Below are 25,817 nucleotides of genomic sequence, written 5' to 3'. Positions count from 1 at the left end.
GAATCTCCACACTGATCTCCATAGTGGTTGCACTAATTTGCAATGTTAAGTGCAACTAGCCAGTCACAGAAAATGAAGGGTCATATATTTTTTTCAGGGGTTAAATTAATTATGGAGAGGACTGGTAGGGAAATAAGAAATTGAAAAAATAGAGGCTTCAAAGGGTTAGAACTATTAAGAAAATAAAAGAAATGGTGGAATAGAAGATATGATCAGAAACTGATTTCTAAACTCTCTAAGTTTTCAACCATGGAGCAGTTTTACATGATGATGAGGCCCTGGGTGTGATTTTGTGGTAGACTTTTAAAGAGCAGTGGAAATTAGACCATTTATTCAAGTTTGGAAAAGTGAGGCCAAGTTACACTTTGTATAGAATCAAAGCAGGAAAAGTACAATTTAAGCTCTAAGGTCTGTCTTGGAATAGATGGTGAGGAAAATAGAGTTGAGGGATTCTGTTTAGGAGTACTTCTAAAGAAGACTCCAGAGGCGAGGTCTAAAGTGAAAGGGGTAGAGTTTGGGGGGAGGTATCTGAATTTTGCTTACAATCTTTAAGGAATCCCACAGTAAAAAATGTTCAGAACTAGGTCTGAAGTGATAATTAAATCCAGCTTATATTCTTGCTCCCTTTCTTACTAAATAATGGTGGCCTGAAATGTATTTCTTTTCAGGTTAGTGTTAATGGGTTTTTTGGTGGTGGTGGCAGTCAAAGTATATGGAGAACTGTTTTAAATGCTTACTTGAAGCCAGGAGTGATGGCGCATGCTTGTAATTCCTGTACTTGGGAGGCTGAGACAGGAGGTCACGGGTTTGCAGCCATCTCAGCTACTTCATGAGTCCCTCTGCAACTTAATGAGACCCTATTTCAAAATAAATAATAAAAATAGGGTTGGGGATATAGCTTGGAGGTTAGAATGCCCCTCGGTTCAATACCCAGTACCATAAAATGAAAAAAGATAATAAAATACTCATTTGACATATTTTTATTTTATATACTTTTATTGGTACAGTATAGTCTCATATCACAATGTAAATCATAATGGTAGTGATATACATGCACACATAATTTTGTTCTTTATTGATTAATAGAATTCTATTGTGTGTATAGCCCATAATTTTGTAATTCATTCATCTATTGATGGACACCTAGGGTAGTTTTATAATTTGGCTATTGTGAATTGTGCTGCTATAGACATGGATATGCAAGTATTGCAATAATATTCTGATTTCAGTTCCTTTGGAAAGATATGAATGGAATAACTTGATTTTGTGGTAGATGCATTCCCAGTTTTTTGAGGAATCTCCACAGTGATTTCCATAGTAGCTGCACTAATTTTGCAATGTTAAATGCAACTAGCAAGTCACAGAAAATGAAGGGTCATATTTTTTTTCTTATATGTGGAATGTAGGAGTAATTGGGATACAAGAGAGTCTTTACACGATGGAGAAGAAACCATTGGAGCGAGAGAGGTGGTCTAGAAGAGGGGGAAGAGAGAAAATTAATGAAGGAAACACTCCCATTAACACTGAGAATACCAGTGCAGTTTTCAATCATGTGGGATAGGAGTGGGGAGCACAAACCATTGTGAGCATGTATGTCACTACCACTGTGAACTTATGGTGTGAGACTATAAGACTGTAATGCACCAATAAAAGTATAAAAAAGTTCTTCATCAAACTAAAAAAAAATAAAATAAAAAATGCTTACTCGAAGGCTAAGGATGTATCCTAGTGGTAGAGTGATTGCCTAGTATGTACAAGGCTCTGGATTCAATCTCCAGTACTGGGGGGAGGGGATATTTACTTGATCCTATCTCTATTTTCAGAATGACTCAGTGCAATTGTAGTGCTAAATATGTTTCATACAGAATTGTCATCATTCTGCCAATTGATTCTTTAGCCATACTATTTGATGTTTTTAAATAAAACTAAAATAATTTTCTTTAAGTCTCTCAATGACTTGTTGGTGACAATTTCATCTGACAGTTTTGCATATTCTTTTAAGGTTTGATATTTCTTGATTTCTCAAAATAGGACTTCTTTCCTGTCCCAAACATATACTTTTTAAAATACTGAATTTCTTCAAAATATTCTATAATCAGTGATTCTTTTGTCATGGCCTATATCTTAGCCATTCTCCCCAATAAATTAAAAACCTCTTTCAAAAGCTTACATATAACTATTGATTATCATTTCATTATTGGGTCATATGAGCTAGTTTTTTTAAACATTTGGGGAAATGAACATAAAAGTTCTTCTTAAATAAGGTAGGTAATAACCTTCCTTTTTACTTTTTCACTTAACCCTTTTCTTGAGCCTCATTTGATAACTTTGAACTTCTATTTTCTTTATAGTTCCCTTGAAAAGAAATTATAATTTATTTCCACAAAACTTAAAAAAGTTTTTTAGTTCTCTTTAAGCCAGAGTGATTGATTCTGTTTGGATTTATTTTCCCTTTCATTGAGTTTTTAAAATAAAATACTACAGATCTTCACCCCTTTACTGCTTTTATGGCCTGCATTTCTTTCTTTCTTTCTCTACCATTTGAGATTCTTTTCCTCTCCCCACTTCTACCCTCTTCTCTCCTTTACTCTGCTTCACAGCTTTTCCTCTGTGGAGAGACCCTGAGATTTGAGTGAGATGAGCCTCCACCTAACAGGCTTGAAAGATCTTCTACACTAAAACGGTGTGATATGTGAGCTAGTAAATTCCTTTATTGGAATATAGTACAGTCCTTTCTATTACCATGTGTTCTTACTCATATATGCAATGATTAAAATATTTTTGCTTATAAAATAATGCAAACATAATTTAGGAAGTATAGAAGAATAAAACTTTTTGTTAAATCACATGTTTTTAATTGTAATAATGCAAGCTTATCACTTTCATCATGATTTGGTGTCATGAATGAGAATTCACCCCCAACCCCAAGGCTGCCTACATTTTATTAATTTTTTTTTTATTCTTAAGACAGTAGAAGAAATGATTTGCTGTACACTCATACTCAGGCAAAACGATTTTTTCTCAGTTTTTAAATGAAAATTAAATCATTCCATGTAAATATCTTCTTTTTGAAAAATAAAAGCATTTTTGGTCATTTACTCATGATGTTAAAAAGTCATTTCTAAATGATGGTTTTATTGTATAATGTGCTTATGGTTGACTAGACAGTAGTAGTATTTGCCTAATTTTTAATATTTTTTTCTTTTTTTTGTGGTATTGGGAATTGAATCCAAAGGCATTCTACCTGTGACCTACATCCCAAGACCAATTTTATTTCTTATTTGAAAACAGGGTCTCACTAGATTGCTGAAAGCCTCACTAAATTGAGGAGGCTGTCCTTGAACCTGCAATCCTCTAGTCTCAGCCTCCCAAGTACTAGGATTAAAAATATGTGCTACCATGCCCAGCTATTGTTGAATAATTCTTAGATACATCTTAATTTAAGATAATAATATGGCACATTCAACTCTTTTTCTCTCTCTCCTTATGCCAAGATTACTGTAATGTCAGTTTTAAGGGATTCCTTACATTTTTTACATTTCTGTTTTGCTTCTCATTTCTTATTTTGTTTTCCTGGAAATAGAGTAAATTTTATTTCATACTGATTTTTTAATCCCAAGTATTGGGATTATAGGTGTTCACCACCACACCTGGTTTTATCTCTTTTTTCTCTTGATATGAAAATAAGAAAGTCCACATTTCCTCTAGGAATTATAAATTCAGTAATTTCTTTCACCTTCTAAATGAAGAAATCTAGTTACATAGTCTACTTTTACCATAGTCCTCAATGTAGTTCCTCTTGGCATTTACTTTTTCAGTAAATATCTTTTATTTTTTTTAACTCTGCAACTTTTAATTTTTAGCAACTGCTTTATGACCTAGTTAGTGGTAATTTAAAAGAAAATAGTCAAGCTAGCACATCTCCCTGCTTCTTTTAATGATAATTTCCAAACAACTTCTCTCACTCACTCCTACAGCTTACATTATCCCTAGAATTGAAGTGACTGCAAGACTACCAAAATCATTTATTGTAATTTTATAAAATGAACCTCACAACTTAAATCTTTTAGTAAGACCTGTTCCTGATGATGAGTCATTTTGTAAATGGGTTTTGTTCTGTTCTCTTTCTTTTCACGACTGCATGGATCCTCTTCTTCCTTGCATCTTTATTCCTTCTTCCTGTGTTTAAGATCTTTTTAAGGGGGAGAAAGGTTTTCATCATGAGAGAAATGTCATTTTATTCAAATACACCCCCACGCACACTTCACATGCTTCTATTTTCTTTTAGAAAAATTAATTTCTTATTTGTCACACTCTTCACTTATACTCAGTATATTCTTCTTTTGAGTTTTAAGTTTGTTTCAAACCCACTGCACTCTGTATACTCAGTTTCCTTTCCTATATGGCCTCTGTTAAGCTATTCCAAAATACTGTGTGTGTGTGTGTGTGTGTGTGTGTGTGTGTGTGTGTGTGTGTGTGTAATGTCATTTTCTTATTCAGTTATACCTTAGTTTTTACTTGTGTATGTTAATATTTTTCACATAGTAATTTGGCAACCTGGTCAAGGTATTGTCATAACATACATCTTTTAAATGACACTTGTAGGAAGAGCATTGGACTAGGAATAAGAAAAATTGGTTTCTTGTTCCTTTTCCAGTGAAATCATAATATGATGTAAAGGAGATGATTTCTCATGCCTTTCTCACATGACTTTTTAAAAATTTTTATTGGTATATTGTAGTCATACATCCTAATGGGTACAAAGTAGTAGAGGCATACATGCACAGCTCACTTATGAATAGAAGCCGGGTGTGGTGGCGCATGTATGTAATCCTAGTGCTTGGGAGGCTGAGACAGGAGGATTGCAGGTTCGAAGCTGGCCCCGCAACTTAGTGAGGTCCTGTTTCAAAATAAAGGATTAAAAAATAGGGCTGGAGGTGTAGCATAGAGGTAGAATGCCTCTCGATTCAATCTCCAGTACCACTAAATAAATAAAATAAATAAAATTAATAGTTAATATATTTGAAAATGCTTTGGAATTAAAAATAAGTGCTCTCAATATAAAGATTCAGATTTTTGGTAGTCATTAAGAAGAATAAATAGTTTTTTATTAGGTACTTTTGAATGAGGACACTGAGTCTGAGTAATAATTAGTAAAATGGTAGGGATGAGGTGGCATTTTAGAGGTGGCATATCATGTGCTAAGAACAGTTATCAAAGAGAATGATTATAGTTTGAGTTACTAGGTAATTTAGAGAGTGTGTAAATTCACCTGTGGTGAGAGTATCTGTGGAGGAATATCAAAATACAGGATTGAAAAATATGGATGTCCTAAAATGTTTCATTAAAAGTTGTGTATAATTACTTAAAAGCTTAAGTGGCAAAAATTTGTACTTGTAGAACTTTATTTATCATTGTTAATATCAGATTGATGTAGGGTTGGAACAAACTAGAGTTAGGAAGTTTTTTTTTTTTTTTAAGGGAGACACTCAAGGCTCTTGCTTTTAATCAGGGACAGAGCTGAGAACTTGATGTGGTAAGGATGTAAAAAGGAAAGGATAGGTGCAAAAGATACTAGTGAGATGGAGATCTTTAGGACCTGTTTTCTGATTCAAAGTGTGTGGTATTAAGCCACTTACTAACAAAGATACATTTGTAATTAAACCAGGGTTTCTGGCTTAGATTCTCTACCATTCACTGATAGGTCAGAATATATTTAAACCAAAGCGAGTAAATTTGATTGGGGCTATATTAAATTTGGGAAATCTATGATAGAAAGCTTTGGATTTGAATCACATTGCCCAAGCAGAGAGCTTGGTCTCTCTTTTTTATTTTTATTGGTGCATTGTATTTATACATCACAATGGGGTAAAAAAAAAACAACAAACTTGTATAGACTTAAATGCACACATCACCCAGCCAGCCCCCACCCAGTCCCCACCCCACTCCCTCCCCTCCCTCCCATGCTTGTTGCTTTAGTGGTTGACTACGATATGAACAAGTACATCATCCACTTTAAAGAGTTTCCTTCTCCCCCCTCCCATCCCCACAGTCAGTTCACCTTGTTTGCTCCTCTATAGGATCTCCTTTTTCACCTGGAATTCCTCCTATGATTCCTTTCACCCTAGCTTTCACATATTAGGGAAAGCATCCAATTCCTTACTTTTTGCGATCAACTAATCTCACTTAGCATAATGTCTTCAAAATCCATCCATTTCCCTGAAAATAATGCAGTTGTATTTTTTTTTTACGGCCGAGTAAAATTCCATTGTGTACATATCCCACAGTTTTGTAATCTATTCATCTGTTGATGGGCATCTTGGCTGGTTCCATAGTTCGGCTATGGTGAATTTTGCAGCTATGAACATAGATATACATGCATTAGTTTGGTAGTTTGGTTTCCTTTCTTTTGGGTAGATACCTAGAAGTGGTATTGCTGGATCAAATGGTAGGTTTGTTTCCATTCTTCTGAGGATTCTCCATACTGTTTTCCAAAGTGGTTACACTAATTTGCAATCCCACCAATAATGTTTTAGAGTTTCCACTTCTCTGCACCCTCACCAGCATTTGTTGTTGTGTTTTGAATGATTGCCATTCTGGTTGGAGTTAGGTGAAATCTCAGGGTAGTTTTGATTTGCATCTCTCATTGCCAGTGATGTTGAGCATTTTTTCATGCATTTATTGGCTGTTTGAATTTCTTCTTTCGTGAAGTGTCTATTTAGTTTGCTTGCCCATTTTTTGATTGGATGATTTGTTTTTTTAGTGTTGAGTTTCTTGAGTTCTCTGTATATGAAAGTTGGGTGTAAGCTTTGGATACTAACAGTATGAGTTTGGGCAACCCAGAAAAGGAATGAATTTGATAATGAAGCTTTTTGACTTTGACTGCAAAAAGAAAAGTTCAAAACCACCTGTTTTCCAGAGGTCCAGCATATGCATTGATTTCAACAGACTTGGGACAGGCCTAATCTTTAGTTGAACAGAACTCCTTCTTTTCCTCCTTCAGTGGCATAGGCTTGTTTTAGGACAACTTGTGGTCCAGAAAGGCTGAGGATTCAGTTGAAATCCTATAAAGAGGTACTAGAGACTTCTGCAACTATGTACCATCTCTTAAAACTGGAAGATTCATATCTGGATGTGCTGTGCTATGGACATAGGTTTGGGTTGGGTGGTCATTTCCTACTCTTGGGTTGCTGGTTATATAATCAGTCCATGGGTCTAGCTTGGTTATTAATGTTAGGTCACTACCTGTCTGCCACTCCAGAGATGGGACTGGACCTATAAGGAGCATCATGACTGTGCAGGAGATTATCTGAAAACTGAGCCCAGAGGGAACCTCTTCCATCTGCCTTCAGAAATGTGAATGGTTTAGTCTGGGAACCAAGGAGTGGGACTGGGTCATCTCTCATTTACATTTGTAAAATCCTGTTGAATGCTCCTGTTCCTTTTGTTGGGTAGGCAGCTTTGCTGTGGTGAACATTCTGGATGTCACCATCTTCTCTCTCTCTCACAACCAGGGAGTCCTTTCCAAGGGGTCCTCCTTGGACCTTCCTGACAGCAAGCGCTTGGTCTCCTTTTTACATCCTGTTTTTAAAACTTAACTCCTTGAATCCAGGTGTGGTGATACATGCCTGTAATCCCAGTACTTGAGAGACTGAGATAGGAGGATTACAGGTTCAAAGCTGCTTCAGCAATTTAGTGAGGCTCTCAGTAACTACAAGACCCTGTTTCTAAGTAATAAGTGAAATTAGGCTGGGAGCTTAGCTTGGAGGTAGAATGCCTGTGGATTCAATCTCTAGACCACAAAACAAAACTACCTCTTGAGAAACATACAGTTCCCCAGAGACTAGAATACCCATGGTCCTTTGAGTCATATTACTGGATCTTGTAGTTAATTCCAAGTTTTGAGTCTTTAATGTAAATTTGTCTTCACACAATCTGCAATAAGTATTCTTAGAACATGTTAATATATAACTCAGCAAAACTATTACACTAAGGCTATGTTATCAGTCTAATCCAAAGACATTGTAATCTAATAGTCATAGTAATAGCAGTCATTTTTATTTCTCTTAACTCCAAGTTTACTGTAATTTGGTTATCAAATGTTCTTCATTAGTTTATCTTCATGAAGCCTATATGACAAGGTACTATCTAAAATTAAGCCTGTTGTGTTAGCACACATGAAAATTACCCCTTTGTATTTAGCTAAAGACAATTTAGTGTATTTACTTGCTAGCATTGTTAGGAACTTTAACCTTTCTCAAGCCATAATTTTTAAGTATGGGTTTCTGCCTGTTCCATCTTTTACCCAGCTACTGGCCTTGAAGAGTTAAGAAGCATTGTACTTTAACTTCTCCCCATAAACCAGTTGTAGCCAGCTTCCTGGTTTCCTCTTGTTTCAAGTTCCTTTGTTCTCATTTTAAGTGTTATAACTGAGCTGCCTCCTTGTCAGCAGGAGTCAGGTGGAGTGTGTCAGTAGAGCTGCAATGGCTGCAGGCCTGTAGGGTAGTGGGCGTGACTCCTACATTACTTCCACAGACAGTATATCAGAGCTGTAACTGCCCTTCATATATGGGTCCTTCAGAATATGAGGACTGCTAGCTGCCTATAATTTGTAAACATATTCAAACATTTTTATAACTGCACCTAAGTAAGATAGGGAGAAAGATGTTGAACTAACTCTTAGAAACATTCAAAGGAAATGTAGTTAAAATGTCAGTAGTCTGGCTAAATGAAACAAAAAGTCTGCCCTTTTTAATAAGGAACTCTTGGTCATAATGCATGTTTTTGAGGTTTGTTTTGTTTTTGTTTATTTTTACAAGTACCTGTATATTTGCACTTGCAAACATCAACCTCTGATTACTTCTTAATGCCTTTTTAAGACTAATCCAAGGAGGCTCACAATATCTAAGAATATTATTAGTTTTTGAGTAAACATATGTTTAAAATTTAGTAGAGTGACAGTCTAGAAAGTGTACCAGTGTTGGGAATGGCCTAGGAAGATCTGAGAAAGCTATGATTATTAATATATTTAAAAAATTGGGTGAGGGCCAAATCTGTGCAAGGGCTTGGTTTCTGCCTAAAAACAGGCAGCTATTCCAATGTAAATTAACCTAGCTCAAAGTAATAAACCAGTCAATAGAAAAGGAGAACTAGGCCTGTCTCTATCTAAAGACAGATCTTAAGAGAGAACTAAGCCTTTCTCTAAAGACAGATCTACATGATTGGATAAGCTAGCTAAGATGGTAGGAGGGGTTGACCTTCATGAAAGGAGACACTTCACCACACCTTGCTAGGGAAGATACCTTACAGGGATAAGGGGAGGTACCTTACAGGGACCTTCACTTTGTCAGAATTACGTAAACAAGATGGAGGTCATGGGTATAAAAAGTCCAGTCAGCGTGAAAGCCCTTTGTGTACTCATTTGAGTCATCCCCTCATGCCATTTTGGCATGGGGCTGTATTTCTATTTTCTGTATTTCTATCTTTCTAATAAACTTTTTTTAAATCTTTAGCAACTGTCCAAGCTATGCATATTTATTCTTAGTTTAGGACAAGAATCCACAGTTTTTTCTTCTGTTTGGGGTCGTTGTGGGTTTTGTTATGGATTGGGGGAAAGTGTGTCTGGGACTCTAGCAGGGGTCCCCGGGGAACGGTTTCCACAAACCATATTCTCCCAATCCGTAACAGAAAGTATATATGAAATGAGGTTAAAATTTTGCAGTCATTTATTGAACCGTTATGTTTTAGTGATATAATAATAATAATAATAATAATAATAATAATTATTATTATTATTATTATTATTGGTGGTACTGGGGTTCCTGGAAGCCCTTCTACCTCCTGGCTACACTCCCAGACCTATTTTTACATTTTTATTTGAAAACAGGGTCTCCTGAGCCAGCGTGCGCGGCTGGTTTAGAACCTGCGCGATTCTCCTTTCTCTGCCTCCCAAGCGCGGGGATTACAAGCGTGCGCCAACACACCCGGCTTTGTTTTTTGTTTTTATGACAGAGGAGAAGGATAAGTCTCGGATGTTTAAGTCCTATATCTGTATTGAAATCCACATACTAGCAGGTAGTACTATTCCAAAATTCTTGATTCTCCCATTTCCTTGGATTGTAACTTATGGAAAGTCTCAATAGAATGCAAGATTTTGCATTGTTGTGTTTTGTTTTCCCTTTGCCACTGACATTCAGCTCGAATATTTAGCCTTTTTTTTTTTTTAGTTATAGTTAAAGTGAAGCGGACATGGGTGATTTGCAGTGAGCTGGCCTCCACACATAACAAATGCCTCAGCTTCACCTCTGATCATGATTCATGCTTCATGCCAGACTCTTGCCGTCTTCCAAGCATCAGCAGATGGTGGGGCTGGACCCCTGGGGCAGCATGACCCAGAGTTTCAGGTTACACAGATTTTGATAGCAATGATCAGAAAAGGAAGGATTTTAATATGGCAAGTTGAGTTGAGTTCTTTCTGACTTGTTCTGACTTCTTATTAAGATTAATTAATGGATACTAGGTATCAGATTTTCAAGTTGGTACTTTCAAATCCTATTTTTTAGTCCAGGATACAAAATAAAAGCATATGACAACATAGCTTCTTTAACTAATAGTGTTAGGCAGTAAAGGGGTGCACAGAATAGCAATTTTTAGTTTTGACCAGAATTCATAATTAGAAACACATGTTTCACATTACACAGTTACATGTGCATAAGCATATACACCACCCAAAATTTCACTAGCAGTCTTGCACCCTGTGATGCACAACTTTTTTCCCCCTGCTTTGTTGTTTTTTTCTCGCTTGAAGAAATTGCTGATTATCGTTAAAAATTTCAGAGCTCATTAATGGATCTGCACCTTTGGTTTGAAAACACTGTACCAAACATTCAGCACTAACTATAATTATATTGTGTAGACTTTCTCAAATTATTATATTAAAAATTATTTTTCTACTCTACTGATCATATCAACTGCCATTTATTTCACAGAACATTTTTAGTGTTCTCTATTATAATTTGTATGTATTTCCAAGGATCTTAAGGCTATAGAGGAGCTACACATTGAAACAAATTTAAATTGAATGTTTTAATGAGCCTTATAAATTCTCTATCTTTAAACATATACTATTTCCCTTCTCTGTTCATAATGAAGTAGTAATTATATTTCTCTTAGCTTTTTATTTTCATCATCATTTCACATATTCCTTTTACCTCTTAAATAGGTCATTCTTTCAATTCAGATACATGAAATACCTTCTTTTTATAGGCTTCTTAAGGAAAGAAGTTTAGGAACTTCTTGAATTATTTCTGTATCACAAATAGAGTTCTGAATGCCATGGATTTTTTTTTTTTTTTTTTTTTTTTTTACTATTTACTATTTCCTTTCTTCATTAATGGCAGTATAAATGAGTTATGTTAGAAACATAATAGTCATATGGAACCTTATAACCTCAGCTATCATTCATTCCATGTAAAATGATGTGAAGTAGAGGTTTTGCTTAATATAATTCCCATTTTCTATCCCAGTGCTGGGGATGAAACTTAGGTCCTTGAGCATGCTAGGCAAGTACTGAGCTATATCATCGGTTTTTAAGTTGCAATAGCATTCTAGGGAACAACAAAGTTTATATAAAATTTTATGCTATAATAGCTCTAAGAATTCAAAAGGGACATTGAAAAGGCAGTTATGTTCTGAATAGACAGTCTTGAAATTAACATTTGGGTGGGGTACTGGGATTGAACCAAAGGGCATTCTGCCTTTGAACTACACCCCAGCCTTTTTTGTTTTGAGGCAGGGTCTTGCTAGGTTGCTGAGGCCATTTGTGAACCTGTGATCCTCCAGTCTCAGCCTTCCAAGTACTGGGATTATATGCATGAACCATCATTCCTGGCTAGACAAAATATTATGAAATGTTTTGTGCAGATTAAATGTAAGATAAGAACAGTTTATGGAGTAGAAAGTAATTCTATATAAACACATAAACTTGAATGTATACTGAAGCTGGTTTCTATTATGAATAGAGATTATTGAAGAATTTATTGGAGATTAAGCGGTCAGTGTTCGTATTAAGATTTTCATTGACGCTCTTTGTTTTATTTCTTTCAGATACAGAAACAAGTGAAAAAATGCAAGGAAGTGGAATACTTCAAGTGTTTGCAAATCTTTTGACTCCACAGTCTTCCTGCACAGCCAAAGTAGCTAACATCATAGCAGAAGTAGCCAAAAATGGTGAGGTTTTCCTCAAGAACTTTTCTGCTGGGAACATCTTCAGTTTTACACCTTGCTTGTCAGTATGTTTTATTTCTGTTTTAATTTTATAGATTAGACTTTTTTTCTATTTCTTCATTTGACTTTTTCTCATGTAATTGTTCTAAATGACTATAGTTATAGTCATTTTATTCATACATTTTCCATTCTTCATTCCATTTCTTCAGAGCAATATTGAAACACTGCTAGCTGTAGCTATACTTGCATCATTTATTACTTTGAGCATAAGATTCTTGAGCTTGTCGCTAAGTCACTTGTCTTCGCTGTTCTAGGAAAGCTGAACTTCTCTAATATGTGTGTTGGTCTGTGTATACCCAGGTGGGCTCGATGTTACTCAGTCTTGCCCAACCTTCTCACGTTGGCACTTAACAGCAATAGTGCAGTTGGAATGTATGTTCTATTTTCTGTACTCACTTTAAATAGAAAGTACGTATTTCTTAAGTTTCCACATGAGAATGCTTTGGAAAAACAACAATAACAATATAGCTTCAGTCATATAATACGTAATTCATTGTTTATGTATTGCTGATATCCAGTGAGAGATTTTTTTTGGAAGAATTATAGCAGAAATGTTTGCACATTATTTTAATTCAGTTAGTTTGAATTAACACTGAAATCTTAAAGCAGTTCTTAAGCATAAGGGAAAGCCATAGTAAATGTAATAATACATTTAGTGTGCCTCAGTTTGTCAGAAGTTTGATACTATTTTTAGGGGTTTTTTTTGGGTGTGTGGTACTGGGGTTCCTGGAAGCCCTTCTACCTCCAGGCTACACTCCCAGACCTATTTTATATTTTTGAAACAAGGTCTCTTAAACCAGCGTGGCTGGCTACGAACCTGAGCGATCCTCCTGTCTCCGCCTCCCAAGTGCGGGGATTACAAGCGTGCGCCACCACGCCCGGCATTATTTTTAGGTTTTTAATTTTGTATATCTATTATACTTTAAGCAAAATAAATTTAAACATTCTGGCTTAATTTGTTTAATAACCATGCTAGGTGGCTTTGTAAAGTACTGTTACATGTTGTTTTGGGCTGTTAAAACAATATGGTCCTATGTATATTACCTGAAAGAAAGTTGCAATAAAATCTTTTCATTTTATGCTGGGCATGGTGGTATGAGGTTGTAATTCCAGTACTTGGGAAGCTGAGACAGGGTGATTGTACATTTTCTGCCAGCCTCAGCTACTTAGCAAGGCCCTCTGTAGCTTAGTGAAACGCTGTTTCAAAATAATGAAATAAGACTGGGAGTGAGTGTAGCTTAGAGACAGAATGCCCCTGGGTTTAATCCCCAGTACCACCAAAATAATTTTTTTTCATTTATTTAAAGGTTATCAATATGTCTTTGGGATTTCAGTTAGAATCTATGTTGGTCAGTCATATTTTAGTTGTTAACTGAAAGTTGGCTACCTATTATTTGTGTGTCATATGTAACAAGCAGATTTAATTTAAAAATGGCACCAGCATCGTTTGTTAGCCTATGTGAATTGTCTTAAATACAAAGCAGCATTGTCTTTAAGATAATTCACTCAAGTCACAGTATAGATTTCCAGAAAGAAGCCAGTAGAGATTCAATGTTTATCTTAAAACCCCTTTTCATAGCACAATACTATGACATAAATTCAGAATTTTTTTTAATGGATTGACATTACTCAATAATATCGCCCATATGTTTTGTCATAGTTTCATGACAACTCCTCTAGAAGTTTCTTCTAATAATGTTGTAGTGTATAATGGCTATTTTCTAAAGATAAAATGAAAATTTTAGCACTTACTCTTTTAATCAAAGACTAATAAAGGCTGGGTGTGGTGACTCACACTTGTAATCCCCAGGCTTGGGAGGTGGAGATGGGAGGATCGCGCAGGTTCGAAGCCAGCCTCTCTGGCTTAAGAGACCCTGTTTCCAAATTTAAAAAAAATATAAAATAGGCCTGGGAGTGTAGCCCAGAGGTAAAGGGGTTTCTAGGAACCCAGTACCAAAAAAAAAAAAAAAAAAAAGACTAATAAAGAGCATAGTACCAACTTCTGGTTAAAGTAAATAATGTACATTTGGATGTTTATTGCTTAATCACCACATTGACTTTTTAAAGTGACTGGCTGAGAAAGTAGACTAGAATCTTGTTGAGAGAGAGAGAGAGAGAGATCTTAAAAATGCAGCATGATACAACAAGGTATATTAGTTGGCTTGTATTTCTTTTTAGAAACTTTACAATGAAAAAACTGTATAACCAGAGGAAAAATAAAGTTGCATTATGATTTATCTTTGCTGTGTACTGCCATAGTATATACTGTGTAAAAAGAAAATGTTTAAAATTTTGCATATAAAAGTTCTAAAAATTAATATGTCTCTATGCTGACTTTCAAAATTCAAAGAATTAGTAAGATGTTCTCTGGACACCTTTAATATGGGAGGATAGCCATAACAATATAGTAAAAAATAATTTGGACCCTTTTGTACAAAGTGATTCCTGTCTAATAGATTTAAGACTGAAATGAGGCAATGGAGAAATAGGCTAGATACAGAATATCTATGAATATTTATTCCTTTCCAGAAATGGACTCTGAAAGGTGTTTAACTCCTAGGTGATTTTGATAAGGAATCATCTTGAAAACCAGAATCAGTAGTCTGGGTCAACATTAACCTCCACCCCCACCCCAAATATATATATTATTATCAGATTACAAACTTTTCCATCTTGGTATTCATAATAACATGGCCAAGAGGAGCTGGGGAGGGTTCCACCAGAAACACGAAACTTTTCTGTTTAGACTTGTGAAGTTTTTTTGTTTTTGTTTTTGTTTTTTGGTGGTACTGGGGGTAGAACCTAAAGGCTTTACCTCCAGGCTATATTCCAGACCTATTTTATATTTTATTTGGAAACAGGGTCTAAGTTGCTGAGAGCCTCACTAAGTAGCCAAGGCTGGCTTCGAACCCGTGCGACCCTCCTGTCTCAGCCTCACAAGCGCTGGAATTACAAGCATGGGCCACCACGTCCAACTTGTGAAGTTAGTTTTATTTTGCACTTCACATCATAACAATTATTTATTTTGTTATAAAATGTATATGTACTCTAGACACAACATTGAGAAAATTGAAATTCCAAGAAATATACCATGTTTTCAGGCAGCTTAAAGTATATCTTGACACCTCAGTGTCGGAATCTTATACTTGCTCTCTTTGCAAAAATCATTACCAGCATTATCTTTAAAAATGTGGCAAGGGTGAGTGTGGTGGCATACGCTTACAATCCCAGCATTCAGGAGATGAAGACTAGAGGATCACCGTTCACCGACAGCCTCAGCTACTTAGCGAGGCCCTTCACAACTCTGTGAGACCCTGTTTCAAAAATAAAAGAAGACTAAAAAATAGGGCAGGGGTTGTAGCTCAGAGGTACAATGCCCCTGGGTTCCATCCCTAGTACCACAAAAAAAAGGAGGGGGGGAATACAAAGTATGAATTTTTAAAAAATGTCAGACAGACAACCCACATATAAGAGTTACAATTTTATATTCATGCCACACAATTTATTTTTATATTTTAGAGGAAAAATATAAAAAGCTAAGCACTAATACAGAAAAGTTAAGAAAATTCAAACTCTATATATTACTATTGTCATATATTAATGTGACCTCTGCCACTCAGTGTTTTTACTTAGCCTGCAAATTTTGGAGTAAAAAGAGTTTTAAAAAGTACTTCAGGGAACCAAAAGTGAGAAGAATACACATAAATCTGGATTTTAAATATTTGACAAGTAGATATGTAAAACTTATAAATTTTAGTGTATATAAAAGGAAAATAATTTTATGCTTCTCATCACAACCTGTACTTTATTATAATACTGAGTAAATATGTAATTTAATAGGTTTGAGAACGTAAAAACAAAAAAGTAAGGAATTAATAATTTATATTTCAATTGGGATAAAAATAATCAGTCAACAAGCATTTAGTGAATATTTTACTAAAATAAAAGAAAAAATAGGTTTAGGTGGGTATCAGCTTTATGCTGTCAGTTTCTATTGACATTGAGATAGAACAGTGTGTATTCCTCAGAATCTCTGCATTGACATCCATACATTATAACAAATAAAAATGAATTTTATGTTTTATAGACATACATACATATATACAAATACTCAATGTATTATTTGTTTTCTATGGCCTAAAGGCTTCCATTTCCACTCCCTGTCATTCTGTATATATCTTTGCTTGAGCCTCACTTATAATCTCTCCAGTACCCCGGGAAGTTTTCAGTTGTCTGGAGTTCAAATTTTCAAGAGAAAGAATCTGACTTTTTCTTTAGTTTATCACCTCACTCTGTTGAGAAGATCTTTCAAAGTAAACTATCTTGTTAGGCTGCTGACCAGCCCAGTCAGAATTTAGCCAGCTGTGAGCAAGCTCATGTCGTATGAACACAGGCAAGCTAAGGATGACTATCAAAGCCACCCTGAAGCCTCTCCAACAGAATATGTAATATTTTAAACATTTTCTTGGTATATTCCTGGTTTTTATGTATATCACAGTTTTCACAAGTACATCTATCAAGCTTAGTTTTTAAAATTAACTAAGGAAGCCTGCCACTCTTAAGTTAAAAGTGTTTTTTACAGGAATTTACTTTCTCCAGAAACTGAAAATAGTGCTTTTACATTTATTGACAGCTGAGAACTAGATTAGCTTTGTTCTGTCGTTACATGTTTTCAAGTAAGCAATGATTCAAAATAGTTTTATCGGACACCACTATTTTTCTCTGATTATTTACCTTCAATCATTTCACAATACCTGAAACTACAGGTAGTAGAATCTTAGTTTGAGCAATTTGTATCAATACACAATTAGAACCTAAGACCAAAGAGAAGTAGTAACTCGTTAATATTTCCATTGTTTGAATAGCAACAAAACAAAATAAAATATAACTAAGTTTTATTTATGGAATGTGTGCAAATCATACTCCTCCTAAATTTCTTATTTAACAGTTGTCAGTGAAATGATCTCAACTTGGAAACTAGGTATAGCTTGATGAACAGGATGGTAAACATCTGCCTTTAATTTGATTCATTTGAGTTAGTGACATGTTTAATATTTGAAATCTATAAGGATTTCTAAAGTAACCGTTAATGTAAGAGGTAGACAAGTAGGTTGATGTGTCACCTCCTATCAAAGGTTATTGAATTTATAGACCTGTATAACATTACTTATTTTCCCAGCAGGAAGTAGGATACCTCATACCACTGAACTACAACCTTAGCGATAAAGGTTACCTTTAGAAGTAGGAAGTTAAAATTTGGAGGTTTAAATTATGGAATTTTTTAGCAGCAGTAATAAGAAATATGATAGAAGTTAAATATATTATTTGGGTAGAGAGGAATACCCTGTGACTTAGAGATATATAGGGGGCATATTTTAGAGGTAGCAGTTCACATGATGGTCCTTTCTGTTAGGTTTTAAGTATTTGAAAGTGAAGTTAGAGGGATTACTGCTCTTAGGTTGCATCAACAAAGAAAGATACGATCTATTCACTTTTGTGTACTTAATTCATAAAGTATTTAGTAAGGTTGTGAAAGGGTACTTTTGAACAGAAGTCTACTTTTCAAATAGTAAGTAACCTTAAGTAAATTTGTAGTAGGTATTAAAGAAAGTGATTTATGTAAATTGTGCATCTTCAATTTTTTATTAAATATATGTCTTGTTATTTTCAGAATTTATGCGAATTCCATGTGTGGATGCTGGATTGATTTCACCACTGGTGCAGCTGCTAAATAGCAAAGACCAGGAAGTGCTGCTTCAAACGGGCAGAGCTCTAGGAAACATATGTTACGATAGCCGTAAGTGTTTAGATACAGTAATACACATACATTTTTGAGAATTATGATTTTCAGGTTAATTTCACTTTGCTTTTAGAACTGACTTTTCTAGGCTGACCAAAACATTAGAATGGGCCAGTATGATTTAGCTCTGCTCACTTAGCGGAACTGATGAAAATTTGTGGCATCATATTCTTAAATGAGAAGTTTATAGGGAATGAATTTTCTTCTTCTGTTATCACAAGAGATATTTTCTAAGGAAAGTAAGTAATTTCTAAAGCTTGGGTCTTTTAAAAATTTAGCAAAATTACATATGTAAATCTTACATTTTTATTAAAGTACTATCTCTGGATGAAAAGGCTTAGATAGTTTTTAAAGTTTCTAAGTCTGTCTGAATAGAATTTTTAATATTTTTCATTCAATAAAACTATTCACAAAAACTGTTTTCTTCTCAAAAGCTAGGTTGGCCCTCTGCATTTGCATTCCTCCATCCCTATTTGTCATTATGTCATTGTCATCCTCATCACCTTATATATAACACATTATTCTAGGTGAAGAAAATTCAAGAGTTTGGTTATATTGTAAAAATATTACAATTTCTAATTCTCCTTTCTACATAAAAAAATGCATAGAACTCTTGAGTGTATTCAATTTAATTAGGCTTCTGCCCAAACTACACATTTATTACTCACCTTAAGGCCTCCTGGAAATGAAGTTTTATTTATATAACAAGGATAACTTTAAAATTATTTTTTATTTTAATATTTTAACTGGTATAATTATAGATAATAGGTTCTCTTTTACATTTATATAGGCCTATACCATGTAACTAAAATAAATTTCAGTGCTTATTTTTCTTGTTGAACTCATAATTCTGGTGAGTTATGTTTTGTTATAACCACAAAATATATGGTTGTTTTATAATACTGCTTTAAAAAATAATTCCCTCCTATGAGCCAGATAGAAAGTAAGAAGAGGATAAATCTTATAAAGAGGTAAGAAAAAGATTAAAGCTTTAATTATCTAGGTCATATATATTTTATACACACACACACACACACACACACACACACACACGCACACACACGCACATTCTATAATAGCAATGGAAAGTCTAACCTTTGTTCTTTCTTTTTCTATAATACTTGTTATGATAGCTGTAAGTTTAAATTACCAGTAACATGTCATCTGAGGACATGGATAGTTTTATGTTAATTTTAGTTTCCAATCCCTGTGCTGCTCATAAATTTACCTATCTGCTCCTTTTCTCCAGTTCATTTTACTTTAGGGTGTTAACTTTATTCAAAAAATAATAGTGCCATAGCAGGGCATGGTGGTGCATGCTTGTAATCCCAGCATTTGGGAGGCTGAAATGTGTCTTGGTTCATGGATAGCGTCAGTTACTTAGTGAGACCCTTTGCAACTCAGTGAGACCGTTTCAAAATAAAGAATAAAAAAGGCTGGAAATGTAGCTCAGAGGTCGAATATCCCTGGGTTTCATCCCCAGTAACACACACACACACACACACACACACACACACACACACACACACACACACAATAGTGCCTTATATTAATAATTTTATATTTTTTAATATTTTTATTAAAATTAAACTTGTAATCTCAACTCTCAAGAATCAACCATTTGATGTATATTTTATGATTAATTTTAGAGATATATATTAAAAATCCTCTACACAGCAATAGTAAAAAATTGATGGTTATGTACTTGGGGAATATTGTTTTATTCTTACCTTTTGTGTTTAATACTAGAATTTAAGGGTGTCAAAAGTAGTCTTTTAAAGCCTTATTCTTCTTAGTTAATCTTTAATTGTGAATTATTTGAACATAGAAAATAATGGCAGTATAAGGACTTTTGTTATGGAGTTTTGCTTGATAGTGACAAAATTGAAGAATCACATAGCAAGGTTTTATCTGATACTGTTGTTCATATAGGCACAGAAACATTTATTTCCTATGTACTCTAAAGAGCTTTGAAGTTAGTGTAGTGTTCAGTTGGTAAGGTTATCATTTTGGCAAAACTTAAGTCTATTATTATATCCCTTTTCTTTATGTAACACAATATAATGTTCTATGGTGGATATGCTTTAAGCTATGAAGGTAATTTTTTGTTTCATTTATAACTGCATCATTTAGTTTGATGGGAGTTATGGTAAATGGAGAAAGAAGTAGAGTAAGTGCAAGCCATTCTTATGCTTTTAAGCCTTGATGAAGGAAAATGAAGTTAGTAGTCTTAAAAATGAATAAATGTACCAGGTGTGGTGGCGCACACTTGTAATCCCAATGCTTGGGAGGCTGAGACAGGAGAGTCACAGGTTTGAAGCCAGTCTCAGCAACATAGTGAGGCTCTTAGCAACTTAGTGAGACCATGTTTCCAAATAAAATATAAACTAGGTCTGGGGGTGTAGCCCAGAATAAGAAGGCCCCTGGGTTCCATCCCCAGTACCACCAAAAAAAAAAAAAAAAAAGAATAAATGAATGTAAGAACTGATGTAGCATCATAAAGCATGTGATGAGAATGTGTTCTTTGTGCCATATTGTCATATGTATATAATTTTCATAAGAATGCATGCTTTCTTATCCTTTTATTTGAAATTAAATTTCAGTGAAACTAGTGATTTCTCAAGACTTACTGTAGAACTACAGTCTGTATTTGAATTTCAAGAATGATATAAACATCTGTAAATGTTATACTTATGTGACTACCTTGTGATTTTACCTCAAATACATTTCCTCTCTATTTTGTAACAGTTGGGAGTTTTAAGAAACCCAGAAGTTAGGTTTCTCTTTTTAAAATGTGTCTAATGGCTTTTAATTAATTCATCAACATTCTTCCCTATCAGGAAGGTAATGCTTAATTTTTGAAGGGTGAGCACAATATAATATGACAGCTTTGTTTTATCAAACTTCCAGATTAATCAGTTGGCATACCTTTTTTTAATATACACCACATGGGTAGTTTTTTAGTGTGGTTTTATTCAGGATGATAGTGGGTTTGCCATAGAAAATCAATGTATACAGAAAAAAAGTACTATAAGCAGTTCAATAATGGTGAAAATTTTTGAGACAGTCGAGTGATTTATAGGTTTTTGACACCTACAAAGTAAAGCATATTCTAGCATATTTAAGTTAACATAATTTATTTGAAAAGAGGAAAGCTCTCTCTGTAGAATGAAGTAGTTGCCATAAATTCATGGAAATCTTTAGAAAAGAAGTAGGTCAGATTTTGGTTTTAACAGCCTTGACAGTTCCCATTTTAGGAGCTCTTCCTAATGGAAGAAAACGGTCTTACATAATCCTAACATCAAATAACAGACTGATATAGCTACTAACAGGGACAAAGTAGGGCTTTGTTGGGGATGAACTTTTTGAATCCTAGTCTCCCTCTTGAATATAGAGATGAAAGAGTCACTGACTGGGAACATTTTTTCATTTAAAATGTCTGGTCTATTTTCTTTTCTTCCAAATAGCCTCTAAGGCATTTAATTTATGGATTTCTTTTTCCGAGTATCTAAACAGACTTTTAGTAAAAGCAACATTTTAAAACATTTGCCCTTTAACTTAGCTAAAAATAGTTCTTTTTATGAGAAGTTTCACATTTTTTCAATCAAAAAAGAAAAATATATTCTGTTTGCAAGGAAATCATCAAAGATATTCATATCTTTGATATATACATATGTGTGTGTATATATATATATTTTTTTAAATAAAAAATAGTATATTTTAGAACTGCTTATGCTTGACTTATTTAATTATCCATCCCTCTCACAGGTGGTGTAAAAAATGGGTATTGTTTTCTTCTTATAGCAATCTTTGTGGCATTCCCTTTCATTGATTTGTTTATACAACTATGCATATTTTAAATAGCTGACATATTTAAATAGCCTTATAGTTTTGAAAGCCTCATGTTAAATTGCCATCCTGTATTTATAGTTCCAATAGATAAATTGGTAGAGACTTGAGTTTTCTATATTTATATATGACTATAACATATCTATATAAAATATTACAGCCTAAGGTCAGAAAATAATTGATGTTTCATGCATTAGCTAAAAGATATTAGTAGAAGCTAGAAGAAAAATTGTCACATGAAATTAAGTATTTGTTCTTTTTAAGAATCAGCTTGATGTGGTGGTGCATGCTTGTAATCCCAGCGTTTAGGAGGCTGAGATAGAAGGATCATGGTTCATAGACAGCCTCAGCTAGTTGGTGAGGCCCTTCTCAACTCAGGGAGACACTGTTTTAAAGTAAAGAATAAAAAATAGGGCTAGGGGTATAGCTCAGAGTTAGAATGCCCCTGGATTCAATCCCTAGCAACACACACACACACACACACACACACACACACACACACACACACTCAATCAGTCAATCAGATAGGTACATTGTAAAATTAAACAAATATGCTTCATTACCAAAATAAGATTAGCGTTAGTTACTATACAGTTAGCCCAAAACAAGATTTAGGGAGAGGGAATTCACGTTATTGGGCTAAGATCCAGTGAACCAAGATTTAATTTCCTAGTGAAGGAGTAATTGATGGAGAAAAGTTAGATACACAAACATACCTCACATACAATCATTAACCTAGGTAAATGAGTTGGCACTAAACAAGAAAAGGCATTTCTGACTAATAAGAAAGATAACAGAAGATAAGTGAAAGTATTTTTAACATTAGACTGGAAAAGAGAGCAGTGAACAAAGTGTTTCTGGCAGGGCTTATTTCCCTGTAAAGTAGAATAAGTTAGTAGCAAAGTGATAGTGTGTGTGTGTGTGTGTGTGTGTGTGTGTGTGTGTATTCAAATTAGGGATGTGAGGCATGTTATAAACCGTCATAAACATAAGCTTTTTTTAAAATAACCAAATGATGATGTGGGCCTATGGTAGTAAAAGATCTTGACTTTACATCTGTTTACCAAGTGTGTTGTACACTTAAAATGTGTGTAGGCTAAGGAGTTATTTTGTATTCTGATGTGTGGACAATAAAAGAGCCACTGAAAGTAACTGAGACCAATGTTTTTAGTTTTGTAGCATCATTTACTTTGGAGTAGAATTAGAAGAGATGTAGACATCAGAGGTCTGTTGTGGTATGGTATATATTGACTAACAATGAAATTAAAATTTGAAATGAGAGTTGTCACTTAGGTTGGGTTGCTTATTACCAGTTTGGTTAGTATTGCTTTGCACTGTGATTAAGCAGTGCCAAATACTTAAGTGATCCTTCTAATAGCTTACACTAAGGAACTATGATGTTTCCAAGTAGTGCTATGTTACAAAAAGATAATGCCTTGCCGAATACATGAAGTAATGCTTAATTGTTACCAGTTTTATAGATATGAAAGGGGAAGCAACGTGTGAGATACCATTGCACATAGAAAAATAAATGATTTTTCTTGAATTCAAAACCATGTATGTTTACCACAGTCATTATTTTTATGTTTTAGATAGCAGCTTACCTCCTGATAGGCTTTTGGAATTTTCCTTTCTTGTCTTAGGCAAAGTAGGGAAATCTTCTTATAAAGCTCTGGGGGGGGAAAGAAAATTTTTAAAGTGTGGCTTAAATTTTTGTTTTTTATTTACATTTATCACCCACTATCAATTTCATGTTAAAGTTGAAGTAAAAGTTTAGGCTTTAAAATAGTATAAAATTTCTAGTCTTGTTCTTTAAAATAATGACTGAGTTTCCTAATTGTTTTAAGAACCAAACTGATGTACTGAGTACTTTCTCTACTTTTCATCAGAGTTGTGCCTTCTATTAACTTGGAGCATTTCCCTTGGCTTAAGAAAGAATATGAAAAATAAATAGTATTTAAAGTTGAATAAGCCACATGTTTTCCACCAAGTGGAATAAATGTTTATACTTTTCAATTTTTTTATTGTTTGATTGTAGTCATACATCTTACATACATACATGGAGTAAAAAATGATGAAGACATACATGCACACATCATCTAATTAGCTCTTACCCAATTCTTGCCCCATTCTCTCCCCCTCCCTCTTCTCATGTTTGGCTTAGTGACTGACATTGATATGTTTGTTAAAGTACATCATGTGCATTAGAGAATTTCCCTCTTCCCCCTTCCAGTCCCCTCAGTTAAGTCGCCTTATTTGCTCATCTATAATAACTCGTTCTTTGTCTAAAGTTCTTCCTGTGACCCATTTTTTCCCTGGCTTATTTTTTTGTGACTAATCTCACTTAGCCTAATGTCCTCCAGATCCATCCATTTCCCTGTAAATGATGCAACTGTGTTTTTCCTTATGGATGAGTAAAATTCCATTGTGTACATATCCCATAGTTTTGTAATCCATTTATCTGTTGATAGACATCTTGGCGGGTTCCATAGTTTGGCAAAGGTGAATTGTGCAGCTATGAACATAGATGCACATGCATTAGGTTGGTAGTTTGGTTTTGATTCTCTTGAGTAGATAACCTAGAAGTGGTATTGTTGGATCATGTGGTAAGTTTGTTCCCGTTCTTCTGAGGATTCTCCATACTGTTTTCCAAAGTGGTTGCATTAATTTGCAATCCCACCAACAATGTCTTAGAGTTCCCACTTCACCACATCCTCGCCAGCATCTGTTATTGTTTGTGTTTTGAATGATTGCCATTCTAGTTGGAGTTAGGTGAAATCTCAGGGTAGTTTTGATTTGCATCTCTCTGGTTGCCAATGATGTTGAGCATTTTTTCATGCATTTATTGGCCATTTGAATTTCTTCTTTCGTGAAGTGTCTATTTAGTTCACTTGCCCATTTTTTATTGGGCTATTTGTTTCTTAGTTTTGAGTTTGTTGAGTTCTCTGTATATTCTAGATTTTAGTCTTGTATCAGAGGAGTAGTTGGCATATACCTTTTGAGAAATAGTGCTGCCATTCATTCAGGTTAAATTCTAAATCATAACTTATATATACATACATGTGCACAGACACACATACATCTGTTCGTTTAATATAATTTCTTTTAAGTATTGAAATAGTTTGGTCTAAAGATATATCTAAAATATTTAGGGTAAAACTTAATTTTTATCTTAAATAGTTTTGTTAATAAACTGGCACAATAAATCATTTACATTATTGGCTAAATGCTACTTAGACCTCATTTTAGGTAATTTTATGGGAACAATTGACTTTAATAAATTATAATTTGTTTATAAACTGCAGCTATTCAGTCTTTTGCTAATAAGATAATATAGACATATAAGAACTTAGGAAGCAGAAAAACACCAGTGATTTCTTTTGCAAATATAGTGCCATTTATGGGTCCTCTGTTACTAAAGGATTTTTTAAAAAGTAGAATTATCAAATGATTTTAATGGATGTGAGTATAGAAATTAATATTAATTTCAGAAAGCACAGTTTTGGTATATCCATCAAGTGCTGTGCCATGACCTAATTTCAAACTACATCTGCAGTACCACTGCTTTGGGAAACGAAAGAGTTTGATTCTTTTCTTCTTTTCTTGATCTAGTATTGTATAAGTAAATATATAAATACCTTGAAACTTTTCTGGATAAAGATAACATTTAAACCTCAGTATAAAATTGTCATAAAATTCAAGTTTTGTGTGTTTTATTTGATACATGAGTATTTAATCATCACAGTAACTTTTCTCATGACTCATTTTTATAATTTTACTGATGTAATATTTATAGCTTCTGCATTTAAATCTAGTTTTTCATGCATTTCACCTGCACCTGGAATATGGAAGAATTGCCTTTTGAATTTTAGAAAAGATGTTG

The 25,817-nt window shown here is 34.2% G+C and overlaps 1 protein-coding gene across 1 annotated transcript in view; it reads left to right on the top strand.

Annotated features, from left to right (window-relative positions):
- Window positions 1-25,817, top strand: part of RAP1GDS1 (Rap1 GTPase-GDP dissociation stimulator 1) — a gene marked incomplete at both ends in the record, with an annotated part of 127,576 nt that overhangs the window by 28,642 nt on the left and 73,117 nt on the right. Inside the window, 2 exons of the mRNA XM_080697193.1 lie at window positions 12,106-12,228; window positions 17,957-18,082. Coding sequence (XP_080553319.1) covers window positions 12,106-12,228; window positions 17,957-18,082 — 249 coding nt within the window. The remainder of the gene's footprint in view (window positions 1-12,105; window positions 12,229-17,956; window positions 18,083-25,817) is intronic.

This window comes from Muscardinus avellanarius (genome assembly GCF_963383645.1).
Source record: "Muscardinus avellanarius genome assembly, chromosome: 6".
In the NCBI taxonomy this organism is placed as follows: Eukaryota; Metazoa; Chordata; class Mammalia; order Rodentia; family Gliridae; genus Muscardinus; species Muscardinus avellanarius.
The sequence above is the reverse complement of the archived record's forward strand: the minus strand, read 5'-3'. Positions and strand labels throughout refer to the sequence as shown.